Genomic DNA, 22,004 nt, shown 5'->3' with positions numbered 1-22,004 from the left:
ACAGTTTTGTTGTATATTTGTTTAATTATATTTTAAAAGCATTTTGACACACTGATCTCATATTAAAAGAATCACGTCTTTAAAGGTGTCACATGTACTTGTCAAGTGGGCACATCTCTGGTTAGTGGCAGATTCAGAATGAAAATTGTATTTTTTGATTCCATGCCAAAGCTCTTTCTGATTAATGCAACACTTACTTTTTGTGACGAGTTAATGAAGCTTGAGCTTTTTTTTTCCCCTGAAGATAAGTTTTATTGGAAATATGTCTGTCTAGTAGATGTCGAAGAGAGACTTATTTCTGTAAACTATAGAGTATGGAATTAATTTGAGAAAATAGTTGTCTAGCCAGTTGGTAGAAACAGCCTGCAGAATGTAGACCATATTGCTGGTGTAATTATTTTAGATGCTAACAAAGGAACATTTTGATAACTCTGTAGAGAACCAGATTTTAATTGTTAATCTTGGGACATCACCCTCTGAATTCCACATCCAGTGAATGGGCTTATATTAACATTCTTCTTAAAGGCTTCAGATAATTACACGTGACCCATGAATGAGCATATAGTAAAGTAGTGACCCCTTATCTAGTCTGGTAATTTGCATGGGTAATTTGGATACCTGAGGTTTTCAAATACTATTTCTTTTCCAATAGGCATATAAAATTACTTTCTTTTTGCTTACGTTAGTCAGATAAATATAAAAATCTATTTCGATTTGCCCTTACAGTTAGAGCTAAAAAAGTGAGATTCATAATGGTGGAGGAAACTCCTGGTTATTTTATCCAACTTTTGTCTATCTCAGGATATGGAGAATATATATATAAAACTTACAACCCCTTTAAATATCATGTTTCCATAAACTTGTATCATTTTCCTGAAGATACATATTGTACATGGCTCTTGTAAAATATTTCTCTGGACCTCTATACATCTTTTATAATGCTACAGGACAATGTCTTCAAATATCCATAAAGGATTATAGATTTTATCATGCTTGATTGCAGAAGGCAGTCACTGCCCCGGAACTGACTGTCTGCATCTAACTCACTCTGATCTTTTCTCTATAGCTTTAAAGTTGAAGAGGAATATTGGCAGTATGCAGGGCAGACTGCTGGGGAACGTGCGCCATTAGCTCACCCCTGCTAGGGATGTGTGCCATTCATGATGTGTGTGCATGACTGTGCCCCATAGAGAGCATGAGCAGGAAAGTACAGTCTTCCCAAACGAATCTCACTCTTATCAAATAAATCTATAGAACTGTTATGTTCATGGGAAGACTTCCTATTGTAAGTTTATTGACTTAGGAGTTGAAATGAGGCTGTAGAGTTATTATTTAAAATAACAAAAAAGTTTAAATGTATATCTTCTGATTAGCTTCCAAGATGAAATACTGACACCATAGGAAATTACTAATTGAATTTTAACAAAAAAACCCTTGTGATATTGGTGAATGAGACTTAATAATCAGTATCATGGCTAAGTAAGCATGGTCGATGATGTGTTTCATCTGGATCTTCATGTTAGCAAGAGGTATCTTTTTTTTTTAAAACTATGATTATACTGAAAAACAAGATATTAAATTAAAAGTGGACTTAAAACCCAAATATTCATAGTTGTAGTTTTAGGCAAAAATTATCTTTAAATATAAATATCTTGTTCTGAAGGGAAACCTGGAAAAAATTCTCTACCAATAAGCAAATAGTATCCTTCATTAGTTACATGTTCTGTGCCAAGTTACTATGGAGCACAGGAATAAAAAATAATTTGGAGAAATATGGATAAATTACTGAGGGCTAATCTGAGTTGGTTTACTTTCTACTTGTAACATAGATATAAGCTTCATCACACACAGAAACATTAAAATAGTTAAAACTTGCAAAAGAAATCTGTGAAAGACTATAAAATCAACTTGTCTCGGTTGAGGCAATTAAAGCCTTTAAAATTATATCTGTATATCAAGTGGTACAGAGAGTGCCAATGGTTTAAAATAATTCTTTGGAAATGAACATGTTTCATAAAAGTCATTTTTAAATATATTTTACTTCTGAAATGATTCTTAAAGATTTGGTATCAAGACACAATGAAAAGACTCCAAACCCATATTCAACTGTCTATTCTCCTCTTCCAATTAAGCATCACAAAGATGCCCTGAGTTAAACATGTTCAAGACTGAACCACGGTTTTCTCCAGCTCATGGTTCTCTTTCAGTGTTTCCTATCACAGGAAATGGCTGATTTTACATCTATGACGAAAGGTATGAGGAGACTATGACCGAAACTAGAAATGCAGATGAGGAAAAGATGGTATGTGTGGGCAATGTGCATTCATCTTCTCATGTTGAATGGAGTTGGGACAGGCAGACTGAAATACTCTGTATACTTGGAGTTAAGACTCTGGAGGAGTCATCTACATAGAGGTGATAGATGAAGTTAAGGGAGATGGATGAGCACTTGAGAGGAAGGGGAAGATTAAAGGGACAAGAGTCCGAGAAGTATATTGTGCATCACCAAGTCAAGGGAAGTTTAATGAGAAAAGGGCAGCATCAAGAATCTCAGGGCTTCCCTGATGGCTCAGTGGTAAAGAGTCTGCCTGCCGATGCAGGAGACAGAGGTTGGATCCCTGATCCAGGAAGATCCCACATGCTGGGGGGCAGCTAAGCCCATATGCCACCACTACAGCCTGTGCACTCTAGAGCCTGTGCTCAGAAACGAGAGAAGCCACCGCAGTGAGCAGCCTGTGCTCACAGCAACCAGAGAAAGGCCCAGGCAACAACAGAGACCCAGCACAGCTAAAAATAAATAGATAGATAAAATTATTGGGAAAAAATTCTCAGTGGATGAGAAATGAGATAAAGCCACTAAAGCTAATGACCTTTGAGAGTTTCTTCTCATGGACAGAGGAGCCTGGGGGGAAACAGTCCATGGGGTCGCAGAAGAGCTGAACACGACTTAGCGACTAAACAACAACAAACTACAATATGAAAAACAGGTACGCAACGAGGATTTATTGTATAGGATAGGGAATTATAGTCAATATTTTGTAATAATCTGTAATGGAATATAATCTGCAAAAAATATTAACTGAATCACTACGCTGTACATCTGAAACGAATGCAATAGTGCAAATCAACTATACTTCAATTTAAAAAAAAACTTGATTCTAAAAATTTCTGACAGTCTTTCCAACTACATTTGGCTTTATCTGATGTTTAGAAGAAGCTGTTCTTCAGGAAAGCTGATGGTATGCTGGATAAATTCTCTAATTCAACTAGAAAGACTCAGCTCTCTTTCCTAAAGCTGACATATGAGCAAAGGGCAAATCGAAGAGGAAAAAAATTTTAACACCCTGAATTCATCACAGTATTTAAACAATTAGAATTTTACTTTATTTCAGAATAAGTTTACTGTTGAAAAAGAGATATTTACTAAAGCCACAACATTATTCATTGGACAAAAGGTTTTATAGCAAAACTGTGGTACACGAGCATTAGTAATTTGAGTACTATATGGTTATAGAAGATATTTAAAAAACAGAAATGATGTATTCCAAAGGCTGTAATAAGCACAATATATATGCTTGTCTTGGGTCTGCAAGCATTATACTAGAATTCACTACAAGTGATCCAAGAAGTTGCAGGCTTTCAGCATTAGGTACTAAAAAGATAAAGGATTATCAGAGTTACTCTTCTATGGAAAAAGCATGTACTATCAATAACACAAAGAAGGAGCAGCAAGCCAAGCCAACAAACAATTTTTTAGATTTTAGAAGTTGTAATATAACTATGGCTTTTTTATTTTCATTTTTGAGACTGGTTAGCAAGTCTGGCAAGAGGAAAAGAAGAAAGTGTATAATAAAACGTTAAAGACATCACTTACAAGGCATCTGATATTTCACAGGTTCAAAATTGGAAAACAACCACTGAGCTTGTTCCTAGAGCAAAATTCTGAGGTATTAGAGAGCAAAAAAACAAAAAACAAAAAAACCCCTGCTTCTTGCTATCAATGTTTTTGCATAAAAGTCTTATGCAGAGAAGTAAAAGTTTCCCAAGTGACATGGCAGAAAAATATTTAAGATGAATCATTAGAGTTTACTTTAGGTTTTTGGTAACTGTAAAGAATGCAGGTCTTTTCAAGGACCAAGAAACTGGATATGGTTCTTAGCATGGAACTTTATGTTTTTAAAACAAATATGTATTCAGGCTGACAGAGTATTCATGCTGATAAAGGTGGTAAAAATAAGAAAACAGAAATTGTAGCTTTTTAGAGTATACTACTACTACTATATATATGGAAATTGTCTAAAAGATAAAAATGTACATCTTAGATTCTCAAAGGTTTTATTTTTCAACTAGCAATTAAACACAGGTGTAACAGTGAGTCACGCGGTACCTTTACCTCTCAGCTACTGTGAAAATGATATGAGGGGAACAGAATTCTCTCTTTTTTTTTTCCTTTAAATATGTAATGCTCACAAGTCATCATGTGGAACTCAAATCACACACAAAGGCAAATCATGAAGAAATGTTAAATATTTCAAAAAGCCCTCAGAGGTGTGCCAGAAATGACGCTGTTTCTACAGCACAGAATTGTTGGAGGCCAAAACTAAAGCAGTAGGTGCTACTGCAACTTCTGGGTCCTTAATGCTGCTGTTTTTTGTTTTTTTTTTGTTTTGTTTTTTTTCATGTTGGGCTGGGGATTCAGGTCAGGGGCTTTGGTGGTCTCTCGGAAACCATGATTTCTGTAGGTTCAGTAATTAGCTTGGCTCCATCCCAGGCTGTCTTGAACTGTTCCGGAACAGGAAATTCTCTCTGGAAAAAAGCAATAAGAGCAAGATTATTTAAACCAAGGCTTTGCAAATTGACTGATGGCTGATTGGTGTCATGCTCAGTCACTTGGGTGTGTCTGACTCTTTGCAACCCCATGGACTGCAGCCCGCCAGCCCATGGGACTGTTCTTCTGTTCATGGGATTTCCCAGGCCAGAATACTGGACTGGTTTGCCATTTCCTTCTCCAGGCAATCTTCCCCACCCAAGGATCAAACCTGCTTCTCCTGCATTGGCAGGAGGCACCAGGGAAGCCCTGTTACATGGTGGACAAAGACATTTTAGAGAACCCAAACCTGCATGGTCATATGACAGCTCTGTGACTGCCTGCCAGCATCCTCATTAATGCCAGAACTTACTAAGAACCAGGTGTTCTGTGGGACACCAGGTATGAGTGAACTCAAGTTAATCTCTACAAGAACACTGCTGCTGCAGCTGCTAAGTCGCTTCAGTCGTGTCCGGCTCTGTGCGACCCCATAGACGGCAGCCCACCAGGCTCCTCTGTCCCTGGGATTCTCCAGGCAAGAACACTGGAGTGGGTTGCCATTTCCTTCGCCAATGCATGAAAGGAAAAGTGAAAGTGAAGTCGCTCAGTCGTGTCCAACTCTTAGCAATCCCATGGACTGCAGCCTACCAGGCTCCTCAGTCCATGGTATTTTCCAGGCGAGAGTACTGGAGTGGGCTACCATTGCCTTCTCTGACAAGATGACTAAGAACTAGATATTACTGAAATGCCACCTACAGGAAACAGAGGCCTGAGAGGTCAAGCCTCTGAGCAGACAGAGTTCAAACCTTAGACATCCTCTCTTACCCATGACTCTGCACCAGACTAAAACATGCACAGCCATCAACTGGGGACCTTGTTGAAAGGCAGACTCTGATTCAGTAGATCTGGGACATAGGATGACAGTCTACATTTCCAACAAGTACCCAGGGGATGCTGAGGCTGCTGGTCCCCAGTCACACTGATAAGGGCTTTGTCCCGGTGTTATGTTTATCTACTCTTTGATGAAATATAAAAATGTGCTGCAAGTTGCATATACATTTGTTATACATCCTGCTTTCCTACTCTTTCCATTGGGAAATACACGCACACGTGCCACCCAGATACACTGCACATCATATCCTCCCCCCTCCGTCACACACTCACACATACACAAAGAAAAATGCAGAATAGGGAATTCCCTTGTGGCCCAGTGGCTGGGGGGCTTCCCAGGTGGCGCTAAGTGGTAAAGAACCTGCCTGCCAAGGCAGGAGACATAAGAGACATGAGAGACATGATCCCCTGGAGGAGGGCATGGCAGCCCACTCCAGGATTCTTGCCTAGAGAATCCCATGGACAGAGGAGCCTGGGGGGCTACAGTCCATGGGGTCGCAGAGTTGGACATGACTGAAGTGAATCAGCATGCCAGTGGTTAGGATTCTGGGTTTCCATTGCAGGGGGTGCTGGTTCGACCCCTGGTCGGGGAACTAAGACCCCTCAAGCTTCGTGAGCCTAAAAAACCACATGACTTTTTTAAAAAGCATTAAAAATTGCAGAATAGACAAAATAAAATTAGCTTGGGGTCTCTCCTTTCCCTAGAGAGTGAGTCCCCAGTCATTACAGAAGAGAGCAAAAAAGGAAGGTGAGGAGCAGTCTCCTTGCTTCTGGTTTGTGGCCTCCCTGGACTTCCTGTACAAACCACCGTTTGAAGGGCTGGTGCCTGTGCTCATCTGTTGGTGAGATGTGATGTTTCAGTGGAAAACACACATGGACACACAGCTTCCTTGACGTAGGATCCAGCTGTTTCTTTTTTAAGAAGCTATTTATTTATTTACTTTAAAGGGAAAGCCCTGTCATGATCGGTGAATTCTCGAGTGAAATTTGGAATGGAGTCTTGTCTTTTTCTTTTTCGGCTGCTCTCCTCGGACATGAATTTGAGCAAACTCTGGGAGATAGCAAAGGACAGGGAAGCCTGCTGTGCCTGCAGTTCATGGGGCTGCAAAGAGTCAGACACGACTTATCGACTCAACAATTCCTTGGCTTGTGGGATCTTAGTTCACTGGCCAGGGATGGAAAGTGGACCCATTACAGTGAAGGCACTGAGTCTTAACCACTGGACCCACCAAGGAATTTCCTGCAGTGGAGTCTTACCGTGAAGCAAAGAAGTTAGAGTCTGAATAAGTGTGTGTGTGTGTGTGTGTGTGTGTGTGTGTGTGTGTCCAACACCCCTTCTGGGGCTCTTCATGGGTAAACCAGGCTTGGTGTTTGCTCTTAAGCACCAAGCCAGGTGGAGAATGCTCCAGAGTGAAGGCGCCTATTTGATAGTAACTGTACTACAGCTGTTCCCCATCTTTCTTGGCAGTGCCGTGATAGCAACGGGATGACAGATCTTCTCTGGGAGACTGATTTCTTTCGGATGAGTCATGCCCACCATCCACTCCCAGGTTACCATGCCCACCGCAGGACCTCTATTGCTCCCTACTACCTCCAACAGGAAAGGGCACGGTGGGCCCACGAGCTGAGGGCACAGATGATCCACCTATTGAGGGGAGACTACATTTTCAGCATGAAAGCTTAGGTTTTGAGCCCTACTCATCCTTTAGGTCACTGGATCTCAATCTTGGCTCCACATTGGAATCACCGAGGAAGCTTTAACCAAGACAGATGTCAGGGTACCACACCCAGAGGTTCTAGTTTAATTAGCCTGGAGTGCTCGTGCAAACCCTCACAGCTTTTCTTAGCAGGTCCACTTCCCCTGCAGCTGAGTCTTCTGCTTAGACAGCTGCAAAGGCCAGGAGTCTCCCTAGTTTTTGGCTTCCTTCTTCTGAAGCTGCTTTGTATTGGCTTCAACTCTTCAGTAGCTTTTTCAGGTGGAGAGCCCGAGACAAGATGCTTTCTAGCTCAGGGTTAGGCAGTCTTAACTACCTCATGTAGCATGGCCCAATGCTTGCAGTTTTGCTTTTCAGACTTAAATAATGAATTCTGGGCAGCAGTACATGGTGTGTGCCTGAGAAGGGCTTACTGAAGACATGGCAGCAATCTCATTGTCCGCTTAAAGACATTAACCCAAGCGCTGACTGCTGTGTAGATCACCGGTGACTGACCCACAGGCTGCTGGGGTTGTGAGGGCTCCCCTTTCAAAGGTGTGCCTGGCTAAGTTACGTTTTATCCCACCCTTCCCTGGTTCACTGCATTCCTTGAACCAGAGGGAATGATCTCTGGATTTATTTCTCTTTCAAGAAGCAAAGACTAGTAGGAAGAAATATTAATAACTTGCTACCAAATGGCAACAACCAGCAAGTCCCCGGCACTGTGTGACGCCAAAAGTGTATTTGTTTATACTTCCTTTTCAGTGTGAGACTATATACTTGCATCTTTTAGAAACTGCTTTGCTGAGGAGAAGAGACAAGGAAAATACCGGGTGGCTTAGGTGAGTGTTTCTCAGAAGGCCATTGGATGGGCTGATGGCATCAGAATCATCTGGGATATATTAAAACCACAGATTCCTAGACCCCATTCCAAGCCTCCTGATTCTAACCTCTGGGTGCAAAGTTTGGGACCTGCTATTTTCATCATGTTTCCCAACTGATTTTTTTTTTTTAATTGACTGTGCCACGTGGGAAGTGGAATCTTAGTTCCCTGACCAAGAATCGACCTGCTGGTTCTCATGCTGGGTTTGAGAACCACCGTACAAACAGGTTCACTTATTATTACCTCCTTTCCCTCTGCTTGCCCCCAAAGCACTTCTCCTTCTTTCCTTTTGCCCCCACCATGTGTCAGTCCCTCAGTCGTGTCCGACTCTTTGTGACCCCATGAACTGTAGCCCGCCAGGCTCCTCTGTCCATGGAATTCTCCAGGCAAGAATACTGGAGTGCACTGCCATTCCCTTCTCGAGGAGATCTTCCCGACCCAGGGATTGAACCCAGGTTTCCTGCATTGTAGGCAGATTATTTATCATCTGAGCCACCAGGAAGCCTGTGCCCCATCATACCAAAGGAAAATAATTAGTCTACTAAAATGAGCTCAGACACCTGGTATACTATTTGATGATGATGATGTGTTAGTTGCTCAGTCGTGTCTGACTCTTTGCAACCCCGTGGATTGTGGCTTGCCAGGCTCCTCTGTCCATGGGATTCTCCAGGCAAGAATATGGGAGTCAGTTGCCATTTCCTTTTCCAGGGGATCTTCCTGACTCGGGGATTGAGTCCAGGTCTCCTGCATTGCAGGCAGATTCTTACCATCTGAGCCATGAGGGCCCTTACTGTTTGATGAAAGCTAGCCCATTAAGGTAATTATTAGGAAACTGCTTTGAGAACCACAAATCCAGGACTGGGCACAGTCAAGAAACTAACAGGGGAGCCGACATGTGAAAGGCCATTCTCTTGAGTTCCTTTCTTAACTGCAATTTTTCTACAAAGGAAGCTCAAAGGTTGGTAGGTGACTAATCAGTCTCTAAGCATGTTAATCACGAAAAATTCTTTACAGTCTTCTAAGAGGTACTTACATAATCACCATCCTGAGGGATAAGTATATTCATTTCAGATGACTTGGCACTCACAATCTCACAGTCTAACGCATCTTCACTGAGGTATATGTGGCAGCCTTCTGTCTTATTAATGGAAATTGTTGGCACTTTCCCCATTACCTGAAATAGAAAAAAAAATCTAGGGCCAAAGCAAATAAATAGAAATTCCAAAATCCCCAAATAAGTACAGTCCACAGGCCTAAGCAAGCGTTAGGAATAGCTAGGTCAGGGCTGGGGAGGCTGGTTGACGACAGTGTCTCCAAGGTGAATTAGTGGGTGTCATTTGGGGTCAGAATGAAAGGACCACACAAGGGGATTCTCAAACCTCAGGGTCTCTTTCCTGACACAAAACAAAGGGACAAATTTGAAAACAGCAGCTAAATGTTCAGAAGACGTTTCACAACCCTATTAGTGGAAATGAAGCATATATTTGATTTCATGATAAAAGAAACAAGATGCTTTTGCTTTTATGTGCTTAAAATTTTAGTTTTGACACATCTCTAGGAAACTTGGATGAAAACACACATGAATAGTGTCCTTTAAGAGTAAATTATTCTGTAAATGAGTAGATTTTTCCCCGAATCTAAGAAAGAATAAGTAAAAATCACTACAATTCTTCTCACGTAAGTCCTTTGCTAGATAAAAATCACACTGGCTGAATGCGGAGCTTAAATGAGATAATGAGTGTCTAAGTATTTTGAAATGTATTCATTTCAGGAGCCCAAACTGGAGACTTGGTTCAGGCTACTCATTGTATGGGTAAATAGTATCATACACAAGAGGAGGTGGTTCTTTGTATTATTACAAATATCAAGTGCTATAAAAATTCTGATCAGTTTAAAATTTCTTTTTTACAGTCCCGTTTTCAGACATAGCCACCACCACCGCCTCCCCCCACTGCCACCACACCCAAATCTCTACAGGGACAGACCGTTCCCCCAAAGACCATATTACAACTCTATAATTTTCCTTCTTGTAATGGTAATTGAAGTGATAAAAACATCTCCTCTTTCACCATGAAGAAAAGACTGGGTTGCAAATTAAAGAGCAAGGCTTGTGATGGTGCAGGTGATGTAAAGAATTCCTTTGGGGAGCCTGGCCAGGTCACTACACTGCTCTGTTTTCTCCTCTCCCCGTAGAAACTGGACACTGAGTTGGAACTGAGCCACAGTGAGGGAAAAAATAAAAGGCAGAGGTAGTTTAAGGTCAGCTAAGCAACAAGTCTTTGCCATAAATTAAATAAAATAATACCTATATCTATATATCAAGAATGTGTCAGCAGTAATGTTTTGACAATTTCTAGATTTATTTTATAATGATGGAGAGCATTTCCATACTGCCCAGAACTGTATGAATACCTGGCAAGCAAAGGGAATGCAAGTAATTTGTCAGTGTGTCTTGGGCAATTCGTTTATGAGACAGAGTGGGGTCACATGAGGATAGCACAGTATGCAAAGACATTTTATTTTTGTTTATGTATCACTGTATTACTTTAAAAATGCTAGAAGATCTGTGAAAAATCTGAAAAACAGTACAACTTTTAAAAAATAGTCCTGATAGGATAAGAACTGCCATTTCCACAGCATTTTAGTCAGTATTTCCTTAGAGTAAATTACATACAATCTATGCCTTTTATCCCTTGTAGTCTGTAAACATTTTGAGAACAGAGATTGTTTCTTATCAGGAGAACTGGGCTAACAAGTAGCTTCTCTGTTGAGTGACAGGTGATATGTGACCTTGCCCAGGCCAATGCTGTAGCATTTAATGCATGTATCTGTATTAACTTTCTTTTTCTTCAATTTATTTCTCTATAAAAATTTCCACATAATATCTTAGTCTCTTCTCTCTCCCACAATTTGTACTATTTTTTTTTCTGGGACAGTTTGCCAAAAAAACAGAATAACTGAACTAAATCACATGAATCCATGTCCTTTTCTTCCTTTCAGTCTTTTAAAATTAATTAATGTGGCTGTGCCAGGTCTTAGTTGTGGCATTCAGGATCTTTTTAAAAAAAGTTATTTATTTTTTTACTGTGCTGGGTCTTCGTTGCTGTTCGCAAGCTTTCTCTAGTTGCAGCGAGCAGGGGCTACTCTCTAGATGTGGTGCTCAGGCTTCTCGTTGTGGCGGCTTCACTTGTTGCAGAGTACAGGCTCTAGGCTGTATGAGTTTCAGCAGTTGCAGCACACTGGCTCAGCAGTTGTGGGTCCTGGTCGCTAGAGCACAGGTTCATCAAAAGTTCTGGCACATGGACTCAGCTGCACCTCTGCATGTTGTATCTTTCCAGGTCAGGGATTGAACCCATGTCTTCTGCATTAGCAGGCAGATTTCTCACCACTAAGTCACCATGGAAGCCTGGCATTCAGGATCTTTAACTGCATCATGTGAATTCTTGGTTGCAGCATGTGGGATCTAGTTTCCTGACCAGGGATCGAACCTGGGCTCCCTGCATTGGGAGCACGGAGTCTTAGCCACTGGACCACCAGGGAAATCCCCTTGGAATCTTTTAAACAGCATTATAGAAGTAAAATGTGCAAACATAAAATTCACCTGCTTTAAGTGTACAGTTTAATGGTACTCAGTAAATTTGTACAACCGTCACTTCAATTCAGTTTTAGAATATTTCCATCATCCCCCAAATATCCCCATTGCCCATTTATAGTCAATTTGTCCTCATTGCCAGGCAGCCTGCACTAATCTGCTTTCCGTCTTCATTGTGTCCAGGCCCTTTTAAAATAGTTTATTAAATGTTTTAAATAGGTAATGAAATTCACTTGGTTTGAACGTCGAGAAGTTTGAGAAGTGTTCAGTAAAATGTCTCTCTCTTGTTTCTGAGCCAGGCTGCCAAGTTTCTATCCCTCTTGGACAGATAACCATGGTTCATCTTTCCAGATTATTTTAAGGCTCATAGCCTTGAAAAAACTAGGATATATTTCAAACATGGGAGCACACAAAGAATAATAAAACAAATAAATGTGTGTGTGTGTATATATATATATATGTCTGTTAAACAGCTTTATCAGAATTTAACTTTTTGGCTTATTTGCCTTATTTTTAGGGCTATAATCTTATACTATAGTTGAAACCCCCTCTATACCATCCACCATCTCCCTGTTCTCCCTTCTTCCCTCCATAGACTGACTTACTCTTCTGAATTTTGTGTTTACAGTTCACAGCAGGTTTGTCTCCTGAGGTGAACTCAAGCCTGCATTAGTATATTTAACATGTACATATTGTTTTGCATGTTTTTGATCTTTATATAAAGGGACACATTATACAGTGCCTGTTGTTCTGTAATTTGCCTTTATCATTCAAGGTTGCTTTTGAGATTTCCCTGTTTTTAAACATGTAAGTGTATTCAATTATTTTAACTATTGTACAGTACTCTATTAGGTAGATTTATCTGTTTACTTACCAGCTGTTGGACATTTAAATTGTTCTGGGTTTTATTGCCATTATGAATAATATTGCAATAAACAGTTTTACATCTCATCAATATACGTATTGGAGCTTCTTAGGTGCACACGCCCAAGAGTGAAATTGCTCAGTTACAGGCTATGACTGTCTTTGACTTTATTAGATGGTGTCAATTTCTCTGCACGGTGAGTGTAATAGCTTTGCTCTCTCAACACTGGTGTTATCAGGATTCTCATAACAACTTTTATACCAGGAGACTTTTTAATATATAGGCAGTCCTCAAACTGCACAGTTCCAATATGCATGAGTTTCAGCTCACAAGCACTTTGCAAAGTAAGCACAGTCTGAATTCAAAACTGACGAGTATAAGAGGACATAACCAATTAATCTGCATTTCTTCTTCTATTAGGCAGGTTATGCATATTTTCATGTGTTTATCAAACACTTCAGTTTTTCCTCCTCTGAACTGCCTTAATAGTCTTTGCCCACTTTTCTACTGGGTTGTTAGCTTTCTTCTATTTGATTTGTGCTAACTTTATAAATTCTGGTTATAAATCCTTTTAGATAACCTGCATTGCAAGTATCTTTCTTCAATCCATGCCTTGTCTTTTAGCTTTGCATCTGATGTCTTCTGTTGAACACAAATATTTTAATGAGGTTAAATTCATTTGTCCTTTTCTTCTATATTTTATTCTCAAAGTTTAAAAGTATTTCTTTTCACAATTAGGACTTCACTTTTCATGTATGGTATGAGGTAGAGATTAGATATTTTTTCTCTGCATGGAGGGTCCTAAAATATATCTCCACATATGTGCCAACTATTGAATATACTACTCGAGTTAAAAGAGGCAGTGGTGAAAAGCCTAGTATAGCCAAAGAGAACAATCTATAAAACTGGAAGCCAAGTTTAACAAACATTATCAGGAAACATCAGATAATAAGGGGTGATTAACAATATGAAAAGGGTATAATCAAAGACAGTAGTTACAGTTGGCCAAAGTAAGAAGTCATTTAGCTTTGGGCATATTATAAAATCCCATTTGGCTAAATTAAAATTGCTTAAACAGTGCAGATTTTCTTCTGTTTTGCAAATTCAATTCCAATCCTACTTTCCAGCTTGTTTTGCTGATAATCTCATTGACTCTTCAGAAAAACTTTATCCAGAATCATTTTTTTCCTGAGGGAAAAACATCCTCTTTGGCAGGGTACTATTATGCAAAGAGAATCTCTTACTATTTTGGTTCATTTATTAGTTGATTCATTCCAATCACTCACTCATCAAACATTTACTGAACACCTACTGTGTGCAGGTATTGTGCAGATTTCTGGAGCTGTAAAGATTAAGTAGCTGTTCCTGAAATAGAAGTGGTAAACTTGTAATTACTGTGCAAAACAGGGTGGGTTATAAGAGGGTGAAAAGAGGGAATTAACACTGTCCAAGAAGTAAGAGAGGGCTTCAGAGAGGAGCTGAAGACAAAGCTGTATCTAGAGAAAAAACAGTAAGAGTTTTCTAGCTGGACATGGAGGGCCCCTTGTAAACAGACGGGGTGGTCTGGTGGTGGCTGGGCAAGGCTGAAAGGACCACTTACCTGCATTTGAATGTCCTTGGAGTTGATCACTTCCACAATGCCCACCACAGTGTCAAACACCAGGCCAAACTTCTTACAGTTGTCTAGGAAAACAAAACATAACAAAACAATCTCCTAAATACAGACAGCATATTTATACAAAGCAATTTATCATAATGAGTACAGATCCATAGTTCTGCCCTACCAATTATAATGGAATTTATTTTCCCTTTTATCTGCAGAGTAGACTTGCCGCACTTGAAAATGTATGCCACCTGTCTCAGTTCAGTCTCTGAAATCACAAGGTCATTCCTGTCCTCTTGGTACTCCTAAAATTAAAACACAGGCAAATATGAAATATAAGGACAGATAGATAAATGAAGTCCACTGCATACTGAAACTACTGTGGAGCATTCACCAATTAGAGCTTCTCAGTATGTTCTTTCTTTAGGAACCATTTTCTTAGAGACTAAACCACAGGCCTGCCTTTGTCTCTGTGATGTTGGGAATGATTACTTGGAAGTGGGGGGCGTCAGGGTCCATTTGTGAACAGTCAGGCATCAGGCACCCTGGCTAGTGGGTGGGGGCTGGACCAGGGATGTGAGAGCTTTTGGTTAAGTCCAGATGCTGAGTCTGGAGTTGATGCTATAGCAATATCTGCAAATAGGAGTTGGGTAAATAGATTAGCAGTGGTCCAAGTCCCAGTGTATTCTCAGACCACAACAACCTTTCTGGGGACTGTGTTCCTCCACCTTTAGGGAAGCCCCCTGGATTGGCAGGGTTTCCCTGATGGCTCAGATGGAAAAGAATCCACTTGCAAAATAGAAGACCTGGGTTCGACCCCTGGGTTGGGAAGATCTCCTGGAGAAGGGAATGGCTACCCACTCTAGCATTCTTGACTGGAGAATTCCTTCCATGGACTATAGTCCATGGGCCTGCAAAGAGTCTGACACGACTGAGTAACTAACATTTTCACACTGGATTGACAGGAGGGGGTACCAGCTTCCATCCACACACAAGTGTCCTGTCCTGCTCAGACAACGGTGAAAGTGGTGGGTGACTCGGTAGGTTGTATCAGTGCCTTGGTCAGTGGAACAGAATGAAACATCCTACAGTAGATCCTACAGCAGATGGGGCCGAGATTAAAAGCTCACTGACAGAGGAGTCAGACTCACAGAGACAGAAAGCAGAAAGGGGGTTGCCAGGGGCTGAAGAGAGGGGCAGTGGGGAATTACTGTTCAAGGTGTGCAGAGCTTCAGTTCCAACAGATGAAGAGAGTTCTGTGGGTGGATGGTGGTGATGGCCACACTGCAGTCTGATGGTACTTAACGCCACTGACCTGTACACTTCAATGTTAAGAGGGTAAATTTTGTGTCACATGCACTTTACCACAGTTTAAAGAATAATTTTGAAGAAGTTGAAGAAAAAAATGCATGAGAATAATGAAAACCAAAAAACACTCACGGAAGCATTCAGAAAGGCCCTGGTTTCTATTCTAGCCAGTGACTTGTGTCTCTGTATTTTCATTTAGAAATCCTTAGTGCTACTGCTAAGTTGCTTCAGTCATGTCTGACTCTGTGACCCCATGAGCTGTAGCCTGCCAGGCTCCTCTGTCCATGGGATTCTCCAGGAAAATACTGCAGTGAGTTGCCATGCCTTCTTGCAAGGGATCTTTTCGACTCAGGGATCAAACCCAGGTCTCTTACACTGCCTGCATTAGCAAGCAGGTTCTTTCTAGCACCACCTGGTAAGCCTTAGAAATCCTTAAGACCCTGGCAAACAGTTTAGCCATTGCTCCTTTCATTGGAGTATATCAGGAATAAAGTTAAAGGGCTTTACTCACCACTCTCCATTTCTTCCCTTCTAGCTGTAACACAGGAGCATGTTTCTTAGGAGGATGAGACTGGGGAGACTTGGGGCCTGGAGTGTGGCTTTTGGTAGGAGATGGAGATTGTCCTCCATGAGCCCGTAGGTTGGGATTCTTGTATGTCTTCTGTTCATCTGTAACATGCCGGAGTCCTGGGAAGGTAACACAGAGGCACATTTCTTTACATCATATGCAAAGGGAAATGTCCCTGACTTTTTGGATCAACATGATGTAAATGGCCTAAGAATTTTTGGTAATGCTATTTTAACAGTTGAGTATTTTCTCAAGGTTAGTATGCAGAGTCTGAGACCTGCATATGTTTAGAGTTGATATAAGCACTGTTAAGTAGTTTTTAATTGGAGGAACTTCTTTTGAAGGAGATAAGATGATAGATAAAATTATGCAAAAAGCTACCTCACCAGAAAGAATTCAATGATTTACTTCTGTTGTGGCCAAGTCATGCCCTAGATATAGTCTAAAAAGTTAGGGCATTTCAGCAAACATACGTCAGAATCGATTCAATGGTTATAAATTCATTCTCTTCCTTTACAGATGAGGGGACAACGCAGCCAGTTGGAGCCAGAGAAATAGTTCAATCTTTTGGTCTTTAGCTCCCACCCCAGCACATAGAACACTTATACCATAATTCCTATTGCCCATATAAAACAAAAATATATTTGCATAAGGTTTTTGGCAACATGACTTTATTCAGTTCAGTTCAGCCGCTCAGTTGTGTCTGATTCTTTGTGACCCCACGAACCGCAGCACGCCAAGCCTCCCTGTCCATCACCGACTCCCGGAGTTTACCCAAACTCATGTCCATTGAGTCAGTGATGCCATCCCCAATCATCTCATCCTCTGTTGTCCCCTTCTCCTCCTGCCTTCAATCTTTCCCAGCATCAGAGTCTTTTCAAATCAGTCAGGTCTTCGCATCAGGTGGCCAAAGTACTGGAGTTTCAGCTTCAACATCAGTCCTTCCAATGAACACCAAGGACTGATTTCCTTTAGGATGGATTGGTTGGATCTCCTTGCAGTCCAAGGGACTCTCAAGAGTCTTCTCCAACACCACAGTTCAAAAGCATCATTCTTCGGCACTCAGCTTTCTTTATAGTCCAACTCTCACATCCATATGTGACTACTGGAAAAACCATAGCTTTGACTAGACGGACCTTTGTTGACAAAGTAATGACTCTACTTTTTAATATGCTGTCTAGGTTGGTCATGACTTTCCTTCCAAGGAGTAAGTGTCTTTTAACTGCATGGCTGCAATCACCATCTGCAGTGATTTTGGAGCCTCCAAAAATAAAGTCTGCCACTGTTTCCACTGTTTCCCGATCTATTTGCCATGAAGTGATGGGACAGGATGTCATGATCTTAGTTTTCTGAATGTTGAGCTTTAAGCCAACTTTTTCACTCTCCTCTTTCACTTTCATCAAGAGGCTCTTCAATTCTTCTTCACTTTCTGCCATAAGGGTGGTGTCAGCTGCATATCTGAGGTTATTGATATTTCTCCCGGCAATCTTGATTCCAGCTTGTGCTTCTTCCAGCCCAGCATTTCTCATGAGATACTCTGCACAGAAGTTAAATAAGCAGGGTGACAATATACAGCCTTGAAGTACTCCTTTTCCTATTTGGAACCAGTCTGTTGTTCCATGTCCAGTTCTAACTGTTGCTTCCTGACCTGCATACAGGTTTCTTAAGAGGGTCAGGTGGTCTGGTATTCCCATCTCTTTCAGAATTTTCTTTCAGAATTTTCCACAGTTTATTGTGATCCACACAGTCAAAGGCTTTGGCATAGTCACTAATGACTTTATTAAGTGTATGATTAAAAAAAAGTAACCATTCACTGTGAAGACAAAGGTAGTTCAATGATATAATTCTTTGACAAGCCCATACACTGCTTGAGGACAGAGGTTCTAAATTCTTCATCTTGATGTCTTGGTTGGAGCTGGTGTTGGAGTGTCAGGGGCTGAAGTGGTGATACAGTGCATTGGTCAATTTGAAACTAGAATCTCTTGAGTTCTTTTTGATCCACCCAGAAGCCCACTGAGCCCATCATTTCATAGTTCCCTGTGCACTGGAGGCTAAGATGGAATGATGTATCTATCACTGTGGGCTCTGGGGGATCTGTATGCTTGGAGCCGGAGGGAGACAGCCTCAAGTCCCGGTTTTCTCACCTTTCGTAATTGCCTCCCCTTGGTTAAGTTGTGCAAATAAAGCTGAGCGTGAAGGAGAGGACGCTTCTTTTATGCCCTCACTCTCAAAAAGCAGAGGTGGCCCTGGAGGAGGTGGGGGAGGTGGGGGTGGAGGAAGGCCAGGCCCAAGGGAGAGGACAGACAACGCTGATGCAGTTGATGCGACCGGACCCTGCAGGAGAGAGAAGATGGAAAGCACGTTACTGAAATGATGCCCTTGCTGAGAACTGAGATTCTGCAAGCATCACTGAGAACCTGTTGTCAGTGAGAGATTGGAGTTCGAGATTCACAGAGGGCACCTAGGAATACACCTGTGCATCATGGGTCTGTTTCGGAAGACCTGGGACCGAGTGGGGGTTTGTCTCAGGAACAGAGCATGACGCAGAAACTGCATGTGCAGGATCTTGCCAGCTCAGCTCAGTTCAGTTGCTCAGTTGTGTCCCCCTCTGTGACTCCTCGGACTATACCATGCCAGGCTTCCCTGTCCATCACCAACTTCCAGAGCTTGCTCAAACTCATGTCCATCCAGTCGGTGATGCCATCCAACCATCTCATCCTCTCCTCCTGCCTTCAATCTTTCCCAGCATCAGGAAAACAAAGCCACAGGTTCATGTCCAAAGCTCGGGATATGAATGAAACTGGGTTTTGGCCAATTGATAATCACAAGAAAAAAGTGGTGCAACTGATAAGAGGATTCTTTTGGGGACACTGGGAATTGCAACCACCCAATGAGAGAGAGAGAGAGGTGAAAAAGTTTCAGTGGTTAGCTTTTTGAGCAGTTCAAAAAAGAAATACTGAAACATTCTCCAGGACTCGTTTTTCAAGCATGCAAGCCTCAAACTGAACCCCAAGTGAGGACCATATGTGACCAGCATGTCTGTCAAACACGCAGGTAATCAGGGTCCGGGATCCTTCTGATGGTTTGGTTCGTCTAATGCTAAGTGTTCGTAAACTAGAGAAAACTGTATTTTTGCCTGATCAAGACTCATGCTTTTTCTTTTCCCTGCTATGCAAAGTTCAATCTTTGTTTTCAATATGAAGTTCTAACAAACTCAGATGTCACTAAAAGGTGATTGATAGAAAATACAGGGATTTGTCTCAATGTTTTGAAAGGACCCCATAGACAAAGTTGTCACAGAGTTTAAAACTAGTAAGATAGAAACGCACATATACTATAACCTTGTGTTATATACCATTTTATTTTTAAACCCGCAGTAAAGCTGTATGCCTGTGATAAAGAATGATAAGTTAGTTCAATTAAAAGATCAGAAACTTTAAAAATTGAGAGTGATGAAAATGTGGTTGAGACTTATATTAATATGTTTTCAATACCAAATACAATATATAAAACATCAACATAACTGCTAAATATTAACAAAGACAGCAGATCCTTATTTTCATAAATATGGCAGTATTACAAAGTGTCAATATTAGGAAATTTTTACCTGTGGTAGTTTTCAGTTGAAAAATCCACACTATTTTCAAAGTACTTATATAATCCCTATTTTTTTCCCTTTATTTCTATTAGTGGGAGGCTAATTACTTTACAATATTGTAGTGGTTTTTGCCATACATTGATATGAATCAGCCATGGATTTACATGTGTTCCCCATCCTGAACCCCCCTCCCACCTCCCTCCCCATCCCATCCCTCTGGGTCATCCCAGTGCACCAGCCCTGAGTATTTGTCTCATGCATCCAACCTGGACTGGTGATCTGTTTCACACTTGATAATATACATGTTTCAATGCTATTCTCTCCGATCATCCCACTCTCACCTTCTCCCATAGAGTCCAAAAGTCTGTTCTATACATCTGTGTCTCTTTTTCTGTCTTGCATATAGGGTTATAGTTACCATCTTTCTAAATTCCATATATATGCATACAGTCCCTAATAAGTGTAGAATTATCCTGAAAATATGAGGTTCTTCTCTTATTGAGAATGAATATCTTCAAAACTGAGCAGGCTGGGAGTTCTCATCTCTTGAAATTGTAATTTGTGATTCTTTTGTTTGTTTGTTTATCAGGAAGAACAGTCTGACTCCATTGGGATTCTTGAGTCAAGTATAAAATAACTGCACAGTTCTTGAGACAGACCAATTTTTTTTCAGTATCTTAAATACTCCCTATTTTGTTACTGGGGTGAAATTTGAGAATTTGCTCTGAATCATAAACAGCATAAAATACAAGCTTTGCACATCTAACACTATTCCAGTCCTCAGTTCCAGACACTCATAGCTACAACGTATTACTTTTACTCATAAGCACATCATAACTCAGTCAGCCAGTGAAGGGCCAGGCCCCTCCCCCACATCTGAAACACTGAAGCTTTAAAGATCTCCTATTTTGTGGAAAGGGGAGACCGGCTTCTAAATCTTAGAATGACTTAGATGGTTCCCTCGCTCTCAGAATTCACAGCCTCTCTCCAAGAGCCATTAAAGGACACTGAAACCAATTAAGGCACATACTCAACTTCTTGGAACTATGATACATTCGGATGGCTGACCCGGGAACACCAAACAAAGGATTTACTGCAACAAATGTTGACTATAAAAGCCAAAAAAAACAAGAGAACTCAGGGCCAGTTGAAACTCTGTCTTTGGTTTATCCTTTGTGCATTCTGGCTCATTTCTGGCTCCAACGAGGGTGCAGCCCAGGCTCTATAGTTTTCAGGGTGACGTGACAAGCAGCGCCCAGGGCTTTCCACGTACAGTGTCCTCGAAGGCAAAGCAGACATCCCCTTAGCAGGCTCACCCTGGGCTGCACCATACAATGAACTTATCTGCCTCCTGCTCTTCTCCTGCATGCATCTGGGACCAGAGCTGTCTGAGCTCTCCTGTGCCTGGCATGAGTGGCAGCTACCTCGACTGGAATCACAGCCTGACACTGTCTTCAGGTGTTCCCTTAAGACAGGGGAGATGGTCAGGGAAGGGAAGGGAGCCAAGAATTCTGGAAAATCTCACACTCGCCAGGCCCTGGTTGTTCCCACTCATTTAACAGACACTTAATGCTCAGTGTAGGACAGGTTCAACGTCAAGGGTCCCCAGATTTATCTGAACTTTAGAATCATCTGGGGATCTGCTAGAAATTCCCAAGCAGGAACACTCTGGGGAGGTGGAACATGGGCCTCTGTACTTTCTGAAGCTCCCTAGGTGATTCCAGTGTGCGGACAAGTTTGGGAAGAAACACTCTATGCTTTGTGATGAGATTAATCTTAGTCATCACAATATTAGTAAGATTGAAATTACCCCTCTAACAGAAAATAAAGCAGGAAGTCAGAAAGGCTGACCATATATTCAATGGCCGGTAAATGGCAGCGATGTAATTCAAGCACATATCTGCTTGATCCTAAAATTTTCTTCAGGGGAAATCCTTTTTGCTATATTCAGGTATTAAAAAAAAAAAAAGTAGTCAATCAATTAAAAAATCAGAGGCATGTGTTACTAACCAACATATATGTGGGCTTCCCTGGTGGCTCAAATGGTAAAGAATCTGCCTGCAATGTGGGAGACCTAGGTTTGATCTCTGGGTCGGGAGGATCCCCTGGAGAAGAGAATGGCTACCCACTCCAGCATTCTTGCCTAGAGAAGTCCATGGACAAAGAGGCCTAGCAGGCTACAGCCCAGGGGGTCG

The 22,004-nt window shown here is 41.3% G+C and overlaps 1 protein-coding gene across 2 annotated transcripts in view; it reads right to left on the bottom strand.

Annotated features, from left to right (window-relative positions):
• Positions 1 to 4,318: 4,318 nt before the first annotated feature.
• The window catches only part of CAP2 (cyclase associated actin cytoskeleton regulatory protein 2), a 127,739-nt gene continuing 110,053 nt past the window's right edge, over positions 4,319 to 22,004 (bottom strand). For both annotated transcript variants that reach the window (XM_043449861.1, XM_043449862.1), the window contains 6 exons: positions 18,356 to 18,545; positions 16,155 to 16,330; positions 14,517 to 14,640; positions 14,333 to 14,415; positions 9,309 to 9,449; positions 4,319 to 4,806 (listed from right to left, as the gene is read on the bottom strand). In XM_043449861.1, the coding sequence (XP_043305796.1) occupies positions 4,696 to 4,806; positions 9,309 to 9,449; positions 14,333 to 14,415; positions 14,517 to 14,640; positions 16,155 to 16,330; positions 18,356 to 18,545 (825 nt within the window). In that variant the 3' untranslated portion in view covers positions 4,319 to 4,695. The remainder of the gene's footprint in view (positions 4,807 to 9,308; positions 9,450 to 14,332; positions 14,416 to 14,516; positions 14,641 to 16,154; positions 16,331 to 18,355; positions 18,546 to 22,004) is intronic.

Source organism: Cervus canadensis, chromosome 28, assembly GCF_019320065.1.
Source record: "Cervus canadensis isolate Bull #8, Minnesota chromosome 28, ASM1932006v1, whole genome shotgun sequence".
NCBI lineage: Eukaryota > Metazoa > Chordata > Mammalia > Artiodactyla > Cervidae > Cervus > Cervus canadensis.
This window is presented reverse-complemented; position numbering and strand designations above follow the sequence as displayed.